At 39.9% G+C, this 12,279-nt stretch overlaps 1 protein-coding gene across 1 annotated transcript; it reads right to left on the bottom strand.

Annotated features, from left to right (window-relative positions):
- Positions 1 to 11,187: 11,187 nt before the first annotated feature.
- LOC123460028 (40S ribosomal protein S25-like) lies at positions 11,188 to 11,606 on the bottom strand. The gene has a single exon (XM_045146746.1). It carries the CDS (start codon positions 11,604 to 11,606, stop codon positions 11,226 to 11,228), a length of 381 nt encoding a protein of 126 aa, XP_045002681.1. The 3' UTR covers positions 11,188 to 11,225.
- Between the last annotated feature and the right edge of the window lie 673 nt (positions 11,607 to 12,279).

The following is a 12,279-nucleotide window of genomic DNA, read 5'->3' as shown; positions in this document are numbered from 1 at the left end:
GAATACAGAGCTGAGCATCTGGGGATACCAAAGCAGTGTGACTTTGCAGGACACAGGAAAGGAATGCACAGAGAACTGAGGACGTCTGATATCAATGTGAAGACTACCTAAAGGCAGAAATTAGAGGAAATAGTGTCCAGGCTCTCCAGGGGCCAGAAATGGTGCCTGATTGTACCAAACTGTCTGAAACTTCTGGTTCACTAGATGGAGTACTGTGAAGGGACTACAAGAGAATAGGAGAAAATTGTCAGTGGGGATTGGTGCATATGTTACCTTAACCATGGCCATAGTTTCATGGGTACTGTAGTCAGCTCCACATTGCTGGGATGAACGTCATCAAACCAGGCACAGTTTATAGGAGGAAGAGTTTTATTTCAAGCTTACAGATCCAGGGGAAGTTCCATCAAATGATGGAAGAAGCTGGCTCCCCTTCATAAATACAAGCAGAGACACCCTCAAACCACCAGTGCCACAAGCCAGCACAGCCAGGCAAAGAGGCAGGGACCCTTAACCCAGGCAGAGCTCAAAACCTCTCTGCATAACTGGCCTACAATTCAAATCAGCCCCCAATAGCACCTCTGGGCTGGACCCCAGGATCTGTCCCTGTGACACTTCTTGCATCCAGGCAGTTGGAGAAAAGCTGTAATAGAACACTTGAGTCTAATGCAGGACACGCATTCAAACTACCACAATGGACATATGCATATGTCAGACCTCATCAAATTGTCCACTTAAAATATGTTGTTTATTTATTACCTGTCAAATGTATCTCAATAAAGCTGTTTAAAAGACTTAAAAAATAGTTAAACTTTTTAAAAAAGTCTTTTGGGAAGGAAAGTTGGATTCAGAATGAAAATGTATGATGAGCAGAATATCCTCAAATACTTCTTATGAACAATTTTAAATAATAATTTTATTTATTTGCAAGCAGAAAGAGATAGTGAGGAAATATATATATATATATATATATATATATATATGTATATATATATATATATATATATATATATATATATATAGAGAGAGAGAGAGAGAGAGAGAGAGAGAGAGAGAAGGTTTGCCAGGTCCTTAAGCCACTGCAAATGAACTCCAGATACATGTGCCACTTTGTGCATATGGCTTTAAGTGAGTAATGGGGACTCAAACCTGGGCCCATGGGTCCTGGGGAATTGAACCTAGGCTTTGCAGGCAAGCACCTTAACAGCTGAGCCATCTCTCTAGCCCCCCTCCCCCATGAATGATTTTATACCTTAACTTGAAAATTTAGGAAATAGATAAATTCCTAGGAATTTTTTTCTTTTTTTTTTTTTTTTTAGTTTTTCAGTTTTTTGAGGTAGTCTTGCTCTAGCCCAGGCTGACCTGAAATTCACTCTGTAGTCTCAGGGTGGCCTCGAACTCACAGTGATCCTCCTACCACTGCCTTCCTAGTGCTGAGATTAAAGATGTGTGCTACCACATCTGGCTGGAAATTTTAATTTAACAAAATTTCCCAAGAAGATTGAGGAAGGTTGGTCTGTCCTGTGTCCCTGTTTCTGTTAAAAGTCAAGCAACGTTTAAAAACTATTCCATAAAGAAGAGCACTATTCCCAGAAAAAATAATATTCAGGCATATTCTAGCAAATATTCAAGCATAATAAATAAAATGCAATATAACAAGCCTGGAGTAAACCTATATGCCCAATATTCATAACAAAAAAACACATTAAACTAGAGAAAAATATTCAACTGTACTGAAAGAGTTATCACAATTATTTCAATAAATGACAGATCAAGCAGGCGAAATGTGATTAAGATAATTTCAATGCTCACAAATTTCCAGACAATAGAAAGGATGTTCAGACTCCACAGCTCAATTTGTAAAATTAAAGAGGCTTGGTATAATGTAAAAAAGGAAAAAGTACATCTCGTCCACGAATTTAAAAGCAAACATGCTAAGAAGTTTACCAATATAAAAAAAAAAAAAGGTTCTAACTAGTTAGATTGTTTTTAGCAGAAATATGAGATTAAGCCAGGTGTGGTAGTGCACACCTTTAATCCCAGCACTTGGGAGGCAGAGGTAGGAGGATCACTGTGAGTTTGAGGCCACCCTGAGACTACATAGTGAGTTCCAGGTCAGCCTGAGCTAGAGTGAGATGGTACCTTGAAGCCCTAATAAAAAGAAAAAACAAAGAAATATGAGACTGTTTTTAAGATTAAAAGTTGACTCCTGTCAAAGACTCTTTCATGCTCAACTTAACTCTGCTTCTCTGCTCAGCCTGCCTACCTCTTTTTGTTTGGGCCACGAGGATATACTCTTAAAAGGATGCTCATTATTGGATTTAGGACTCACCTTAATCCAGGATAATCTCTTCTTGAGATCCTTACCTTAATTACTTCTGCAAAGACAGTTATTTCAAATAAGATCACATTCTGAGATCTAGAAGTCACAACCTACTACAAGGAGCTGCCAGGGAGAGAAAACAAAGGAGAGCCAGGATCCATCCAAGGCCTATCAATAAGACAAAAAGCCGACAGCCTACCACCATGAAATGTGCCACCTCTACCACATCTGCCAGGGCCCAGGAGAAATTGCAGAGCAAGCAGCAACATGAACACTGCTCTTTCTACTAGCCTGACAACCAGCTCCAGGGTGACGGTGACAGACCTGGTGATTAATCAAAACCCATCAAAGCAGATATCCGGAGGCTACAGAGAACTCAACACTAAGTGGACTGCCGACAGCCCTGCCATGGCCTAGGGAACATTGTGGAAGAGGGGAAGGAAGGTTGTAAGAGCCACAGGGTAGGTAGGAACATCCTGAGTCATGGTCCCCAGCTACCCTACAGTGATTAACTGAGGCCTTCATGACCCCAACAGCGAATACTATAACCCCACTGAGGAGTCTCCAGGGAAACAGGAACAGAGGAACAAGGGCAAGGCAATAAGATAGTATAACCTGCTAAAATAAAATGTTAAAACCATGTCCTCCAAACATGGTTGGAGAGATAGCTCTGTGATTAAAGGTGTTTGCTTGCAAAGTCTAAGAGACTGGATTCGATCCCCCCAATGCCCATGTAAAGCCAGATGCACAAAGAGGCAACATATCAGTAGTGGCAAGAGACCCTTGGAACATCCACTCTCTCCCTGACTCTCTGCTTGAAAATAAATAAATAAAAATATTCTCCCCACTTAAAAAAAAAGATTAAAAGTACATTTGTTACCTTAAAAGATTAAATGGGGAAATTAAATGATGATTTAGATAGACAAAGAACAATTTTAAGCAAAATTCTATTTCATTTTCTAAAAACTCTTACTTAGCAAACTACAATTATGGGGAACTTGCATAATCTGACATGAGCCTGTACAAAGAATCTATAGCAGATGATATGTTTAATAGTAGTTTTGAAAGCATTCTCTTTAAGACCAGGAATAAGACAAAGATACTATCATGACTTTTACTGTATTTTCTATTTTAAGAAGTTCACTATCCTAACTAGAGATACTAGCCAATATGATAAGATGCATTCTTTTTTAAGATGAAAGAAGTAAAAGGGATAACACAGAGAAAAATCAACTCCTACCAAATCAGAGAGCCAGAGCCTCAGAGGCCCTCAACACCTCATCACTGAAGCAGACCAAAAATGAACCCAACATGGCTCAGGGAAATTTTGTGGAAGAGGGGGCAGAAAGTATGTCAGAGTCATATGTTGGGTCATGATATGCAGAGACATTTATTGTACCAATAACTGTGGACTAACTCCATAATGCATGACCCATTTACATCAACAAAGAGGGTTCATTGGGAGGGAGTAGATCATGGATGAACCTAAACAATGGTACCAAACTGCCTGTATTTGCTGAAAAGAAAACTAGTAAATTGAATTTTTTTTACAAAAAAGGGATAAGAATAAAAAATGGGGAAAAAAGCTAAAAATTTCACTTGCAGACAATATAATTTCTTGTGTGGAAGAACTCAAAATATCTCCAGATAAAATATTAGACTTCATGAATTTATTTATTAGGTTCAAAAGTTAAGGGGCTAAAAGATGGCTTAGCAGTTAAAGTGCTTACCTGCAAAGCCAAAGGACTCAGGAGGCCTTGGTGCACCCATTCTCTCTCTGCCTCTGTTTCTCTCTCTTTCTCTGATAGAAAAATAAATGTGAAAAGTAAATTGCATTTTCAAATAATAAAGACAAATAAAGAGAATAATTTTAAAGGTACTACTTACCACAGCAATATATCAAAGTACTTAGGAGTAAATATTGGCAACAAACTAAAGCTTTTTATGGGAAAATAAATTTTATTGAAAGAATATAATGAAAAACTAAATAAAGGGAAATGATAACATATGATGTTCCATGGATTTAAAAAAAATTCTCTCAGACTGTGAAGATGGCTCAGAGTTAACGGTGCTTGGTTGGAAAGCCTGCCAGCCTGGGTTTGATTGCCTAGTACCCATATAAAGCCATATACACAAAGTGGCTCATACATCTGGAGTTTGTTTGCAAATAATAAATAAAAGATTTTTAAAAACCTCTGTGCCAGAGAAGTGAAAGCACAAATGGAATGCTATTTTTATTTATTTATCTTTTTAAATTTGAGAGAGAGGCATAGAGAGAAAAAGGCAGACAGAAAGAGAGACTGGGCACACCAGGGCGTCCAGCCACTGCAAACAAACTCCAGAACCATGCGGCACCTTGTGCATCTGGCTAATGTGGGTCCTGGGAAATTGAATCTGGGTCCTTAGGTTTATGCAGGCAAGTGCCTTAACCAGTATGCATGTCTACAGTGCAGAATGAAAGTTTTAAATAATTTTTCTTGAGTAATCAGGGAAACAGAATAAAATGACAAAGAGAGACCATTAAAGTTCTACTGAATCAACAAAAACTAACTCAGACAATAGCAAATGTCAGAGATGCTACAAAACACTGGGCACGGTCATGGTTTCACTGAGTGTATAAATTCGTGCAATGCCTTGACAGCATATCAGAGCTGATCATGTGCATAGCATGAGACAATATTTCCATGACTGTAGAGTGCAACCTTTGCATGCAGGCACATATGCATGCTCATGTGAACTCATGCATGCACATACACACACACACACACACACACACACACACACACACACACACACACAGTAGGAGACATGTGTAAGGACTTTCATAGCAGCATTGTTTGTAATTGTGAAAAATCTAACAGCAAAAACCTATATGCCCATCAACAATAGGATGACTAGAGTTGTAAGTTTATGCACTATAGTATAGTGAAAATGGATTTCTTTAAATGAAAGAAAGAAGACAAAGCTAGCGACGTGTAGAGATACATACACTAATATTGCAATGAATAGCAGTAATGCAAGTAACGCTGGATGAGGCGAGGGTGAAATGGGGTTGTTATAATAAGGCATTATAAGGCATTGATTATGCTGCTTCTTAAGTATGGGCATAGGTACATGGATGATTATTTTTTTATATTTTATTTTTATTTATTTATTTATTTGACAGAGAAAAAGGGAGAGAGAGAGGCTGAGAGAATGGGTGCCAGGACCTCCAGCCACTGCAAACAACTCCAGACGCATGCGCCCCCTTTTGCATCTGGCTAATGTGGGACCTGGAGACTCCAACCAGGGTCCTTTGGTTTTGCAGGCAAACGCCTTAACCACTAAGCCATCCCTCCAGCCCCATGGATGCTTATTTTATTCTTCTTTAAATTATACATTTATACTAGAGTCAGTCTTCTATAGAAAGGAAATATTTCACAGTTAAAGATCTTTTCAAAGAAAAGAAAAACCCAGAGATTGTAAATTACTGAAATATCTCCAACTGGTATGATTGATATGAGTTTGCGTCTCTAAATAGAATTCATATCCCATGAACTGGGCGGCCCCATTACTCTTTACTTCTGAATGACTAATGTTTTTGTTTGAGCTCCTTTGAACATAAATTGGGAGCAGACTGCATTTTCTGGGTGACCCCAGGCTGCTGCATCGTGAGACAGGGAAGGAGAAAAACTGATGCGCAGAAAGAAGAAAAGCCCATAGAGTGTGTGCTTGAGGTCTTTGCTATAGGGAGGCAGAGCTCAACTCCACCAGAACCTCTAAGAAACACATTTAACACCCACCAAATCCCGTGGAAGAGCAAGACACAGCTCACTTACCTGGCTTTGCCTCCCTGGTTGAGTTGGTCCTGGGTGTGCTAACTCAGCTACCACTGTGGGCCCACCAGCCCTCAGACTAGGCTCAAGGCTTACACAGAAGCCTAAGGCACTGTGCATCTAATGGTGCAGGAAATAGATCCTGACCAGGTGCCTCAGACCACATGCCACAGCTACCTCTGGCTGAGACAAGAGGGAGGACAAGGCACCCACCAGCCAGCATGACAGCCACATTTGAAAAGTGGGTTTGCAACACACACACACCGCGGCCTTTTTTTTTTTTTTTTTTTTTTTTTTTGAGGTAGGGTCTTACTAACTCAGGCTGACCTGGCACTCACTCTGTAGTCACAGGCTGGTCTCGAACTCACAGTGATCTGCCTACCTCTGCCTCCGGTGCTGAGATTAAAGGTGTTCACCACCACGCCCGACTACAGAGCGGCTTTTTGAAACCATTATCATGGCAGCAGCTGGAGAGGCTGCTGCGTGTAGCTGGAGTGCATACACTATGAACTCTGCATGCACACTGCACACACTGACATCTTAAAAATGTTCATGCAACGTCTTGTTTTGAAAATATATTTTGTTTATTTATTTCAGAGACAGAAAGAAGCAGGGTGGGGGGAATGGGTGTACCAGGGCCTTCAGCTACCCATACGAATTCCAGATGCATGCGCCCCTTTGTGCATCTGGCTTACATGGATCCTGGAGAATCAAACTGGGATCCTTTGGCTTTAACAGGCAAACGCCTTAAGCACTCAGCCATCTCTCCAGTCCCAAAGTCTTTTTTTTTTTTGAAAATAAAAGTAGCAATGAAAAAGATGTTCAATTCTTTCACAGAATCAATTTTTCTCTCACCTTTTGAGAAACTTCTCAGGGAATACATCTTGCCCTCACTGACTTCTTCCCCCTGCCAGGTTAGATGTCACACTTTGATGCTGTTTCAATTTCTTGCTTGCTTTTCTACCACCACACAATGCAGTGTCCCTCCCACCAGACTCTCTTCTGGATCTCGGAACACTGCAGATTTAGTTTGGCACATGGAAATTAACTAAATGTTTCATTGAGAGAATGAAGTGAGGGAACAGTGAATATGGAAATAAGATTGTCGCTAGCGCCAGGCAATAGTAAAAGATAAAAATAGGGAGGGACAAATGAACAAAGCACAAACACTTCAGCCTCCTATGAGAGTTTCTGCATTTTCATATTTAGTTTTAAATTAGCAACATGCCTTCACTATCTGTTATTTGTATCTCTTCCTTGTTTCATTTTTCCAGGCACCAGTTAAGAAAGGCATAGCATGGGATATCACTGGTGTAATACGCACCACACCTGTCCTTCTGCTTCAGTTTTGAAGAGGTAGGCTGGACAGATGCAGACTGACATATCGTTGTGATTTCTGACAGAACTGCAATTGGCAAATACAGGTTTCATCTGAGCGTAATACTGAAGCCTAGAATTAGACTGGCATTCCCACCCAGGAATGGACCACTGCTGGCCATCTATATGGATATCCAGGCTTGAAACTAACCAAGCCATCTTTACTGCACGAATGATTTTCACGTTCCTGTAGTCAGCTGACCCCTAGGAAAACCAAAGCAGGTGCTCTCACTGCCCAGCTCCGGCTTCCACATTCATGGTCAAAGTGTCTCCTTCTGTTGGATACAGTGTGGGGATGAGCAGAAGTCAAGAGAATCATAGGGACTGATGTCCTTTCACCTAGGGGGAAAAAAAAACACTAGGAGTGAAGAATGAATGTTCCTATGGAAGTTATCCATTCCAGAGTTAAGGCAAAACAAGTTATCCCATAATGGCATACATATTTTTACAGGGAGGGGAGCTAGCATATAAAACAATTTTTATTGTGATGGTTACTATTTGCAATTTGTTGTCACCATAAATAGACAGACTTAAGTTCAACTGTAGAAGAAAGAGGTCGGAATTTAAAGGGTGAGTATATATTCAGTTTCACACTAGAGAAATGTTCAAAATATGTATTTAGCCATTCCTCTTAACAGTTTTAAGATAAAATAAACCATTTAGAGGGAATAAATATCATATGTACATAGTATAGAATTGAAAAGCATAAAGCATGGCTAATGAAAAATCTCTCTCCCTTGGCAATTACTTTTAAGTTATTTTTCTAATTACATCTGATTAGAAGTATATTTTATTTCATTTGCCCTTTCCTCCTGATTTGATGAGCACTAAGTCCTCAATTTACAAATGAACATTTGGAGCACAATCTGCTTGCGACTCTCACAGAATTCAGACTGCATGGAAAATTTCGGTTTCTAGTTTAAGGTAACTCATTAGCTTTTAATTATGCTTCAAATGCAGCACAAGTAGCAAAAAGCTCAACACATAAAATCACATTGCTTCTATGACAACTTGTGTTCCACGTCCTCACTGAGGCTATCTGAAATAAAGCTAATTTTCTCCTATTTTGCCCTAATCCAAAATCCCACCAGAACCCATTCTTCTAATCCCAGTCTTTGCACTAGAACTTTCAGGCTAATTCCCACTAAAAAATGGAACAAAAAATTATCTGTGATAGCCAGCGGGTTGTTGACAGAATTGCTGGCAGTGAGACATCTATGCCATGGAAAGCACTTACTAATTGGAAGTGGGCGCCTAGACTACACTGGCGTTTTATGGCCACTATGCATTGGAGGACATAGCACTTAATGGGTCTGTGATCGTTAATATGCTGTCGACTTGACAGGATTTTATACTCACCACGGAAACAAATCTCTGGACATGTGTAGGATTTTCTAGATTAGGTTAATTGAAATGAGAAGACCCACCCTAACTGTGGATGGCACCATTCCATAGGCTTGGGTCCTGGACTGAATGAAAAGAATAGACCAGCTGGGCATGGTGGCACCCACCTTGAATCTCAGCACTTGGGAGGCAGAGGTAGGAGGATCACGGTGAGTTTGAGGCCACCCTGAGACTACATAATGAATTCCAGGTCAGCCTGAGCTACAGTGAGACTCTACCTTAAAAAACAAAACAAAACAAAACAAAAAACCAACCAACCAAACAAACAAACAAAAAAACAAGAAAAGAAAAAAGAATGGACTGAATGTGACCAGTTGCCTCAGCATCTCTGCTACCAGGCTTTCCTACCATGATGGACTGTAACCTCAGCCTCTGAGCCAATAAGAACCCTTCCTTCCTTAAGTTGCTTCTAGTCCAATATTTTGTCTGAGCGATGAGAAAGAAAATTCAGGGTCCCACAGGGTGTAGCTTTGATCAGACGGTGACTTCTATGCACATGAGGATTTTTAAGTTATAGACAACTGAAAAAAGTTAATCAATCTGTTTAATTATATATAGTGATACTTTTCCTATCTCTTGGTTTTAGTTGATACAATTTGAAAGGTATTTTTCGTGGTTAGTTTTTTTCTTCAGAGAAGAATACTTCTTTTACACTATTAGAAAAACAATTCACCATCATGATATGTGACAAATATTTTGACTGAAAATCAAAGAAGGGATATTCATAGTTCATTTGTTCCAGAAATCGAGATATCAACCATCAAGCATTTAAGCTGACCATTTTATTTTCTCTCACACTCGATATATAGACCAAATACACTAGGGCAAGGCATATGCTTGGAGAAGGGGCAGACAGTCCTCCTGGAGGAAGCCTCTGTGGAATGAGAGAGAATTGGCACACCAGGGCTTCAGCCACTGCAATCAAACTCCAGACACTTGCACCACCTAGTGGGCATGTATGACCTTACACTTGCCTCACCTTTGTGTGTCTGATTTACATGGGATCTGGAGAGCCAAACATGGGTCCTTAGGCTTTGCAGGCAAGCACCTTAACCACGAAACCATATCTCCAGCCCTCATTATTCTTCTTATTTTATTTTTTATTTTCCAGGCAAGATTCTTAGTGACACAATAAAAAGTCTTCCATTCTCTCTGGAGCTATGGATGGGTGAGTGGAGAGGAAAGGATACTCAAGAAAGGCTTCAGTGACTGTGACTCTTGAAGAGAGATCACCTGTGTTTGTCCCCTGAAAGAGCACGTTGGGCACATAGCAATGAAGCCACCCTGGGTGACAGAGACTACTGCAATGGAGCATAGGACCTGGGGTGAGATGTGGCAAGAGGTGAATTGGGAGGCTTCAGACCACCCAGGATCTGTATGTTAATGTCTTACACCCTTATCTCATCTATCACCCACCTATAAACTTTAAAAGACACAATTAGTTCTTCTTATTCCATATTATCAACTATTTTTGTCATGAATTTTCTGTCAATAATTCAAACTAGATAAAATGAAAAGTTAAAAGCTGTGTGTGTGGGGGGGGCTGGAGAGATGGCTTGATGGTTAAGGTGCTTAACTGCAAAGCCAAAGGACCTTGGTTTGACTCCCCAGGACCCATGAAAGCCAGATGCACAAGGTGGTGCATGCCTATGGAGTTCGTTTGCAGTGGCTGGAGGCCCTGGAGTGTCCATTCTCTCTCTCTTTCTCCCCCACCCCTGTGTGTGTCTGCCTCTTTCCCTCTCTCAAATAAAGAAATAAATAAAATTTTTTTAAAAGTTGTGAAGGGAACATAAGAGAGGGTATGTGAGGGTGAATATAATTAAAGCTTATCACATACATGTATGAAAATGCCAGAGTGAAACCTAGTACTTTGTACAATTAATATATACTAATAGAAAGGAAAATAAAAAGAGATGTCAACATTGTTCTTCCTATCTCCTTATTTAACCATCTAGTCCTATTCAACCATGAATTTTTCTTCCCATTGATATAACATATTACAAAAACATAAATGTGGGTAGATACCAACCATTATTTCTTCTGTCTTTATTTGTATATATGAGGCTATTGACTTTTTTTTTTGTTTTTTTTTTTTTTTGTTTTTCGAGGTAGGGTCTCACTCTAGCCCAGGCTGACCTGGAATTCACTATGAAGTCTCAGGGTGGCCTCGAACTCACAGCGATCCTCCTACCTCTGCCTCCCAAGTGCTGGGATTAAAGGCGTGCGCCACCACGCCCGGCATATTGACTTTTTTTTGACTTAATAAAATTTTATTTTTCCAAATGTACAGTCAGTTGAGTTGAACCTGTTCATGCATCTTCACCAGCAGGGTGGGCATCTCCACCCTTGGTATTTCTGGTGTAAATCATGTGAGCTCTGTGCTCATTTGAAATCAGTTTGGTAAGTCCTTTACTAAAGAGCTCCTGCAGGGCTGCCCTGGCCAGGGAACCGCGGGTCTTCAGTCTCTCAGAGACCACAGCAGCAATATTACGCTCATAATTGGGAACTTCTTTACAGAGTTTGTTGTAAGTAGCTTTGCCAAATAGGACGAGGTTGTTGAGCTTGCCCCAAACTTTGCCTTTGGACCACGTCTTCTTTTTGGCCTTGCCCCCAGACTTGTAAACTGGGTCTTTGTCTTTCTTAGCAGACTTCCTGGACTCTTTTTTCTTCTTGTTGCCCTTGGGTGGCATGGTGAAGCTTGGAGAGCTGTCTTGACTTTTTAAATTAATTTTATATCCTATTTATTTACCAAATTATATTCTTATTTTTATTAATTCTTCCACTTTTTCCATATAGTCATGTTATCTGCAGAGATAGATAGAAGTTTTTGTATTTTTTTCAGTTGTTTGGCTAAGTGCTGTTTTGATATAGTTACATTGACTAATACCTTTGTTTCCAGTGTGAAATAATGATAGATTTTGTTATCATCTTTGTCTTTTTCCTACTTACAGTAATTTTCCTATTAAAGAAGTAGTTACCTTTTGGATAGAAGTATTCTTCAATTTATATTTATTTTAACATAAAAGGGTATTGAATTTTGTCAGATGCAGGCATTTATAGAAGCAGTAATCTGATTTTTCTCTTTAGTTTTATATTTTATGTGTTTGTTTGTTTGTTTGAGAGAGAGGTAGAGAAGAGAAGGATAGAGAGATAGACAGAATGGGCATGCCAAGGCCTCCAGCCACTGCAAGAGAACTCCAGACCCATGTGCCACCTTGTACATTTGGCTTACGTGGGTACTAGGGAATTGAATCTGGGTCCTTAGGCTTTGCAGGCAAGCACCTTAACCACTAAGCCATCTCTCCAGTCCCTTCTTTAGTTTTATTAATATTATGAATCATATTAACATATGATATCCTACTG

Source organism: Jaculus jaculus, chromosome 4, assembly GCF_020740685.1.
Source record: "Jaculus jaculus isolate mJacJac1 chromosome 4, mJacJac1.mat.Y.cur, whole genome shotgun sequence".
Classification (NCBI taxonomy): domain Eukaryota; kingdom Metazoa; phylum Chordata; class Mammalia; order Rodentia; family Dipodidae; genus Jaculus; species Jaculus jaculus.
This window is presented reverse-complemented; position numbering and strand designations above follow the sequence as displayed.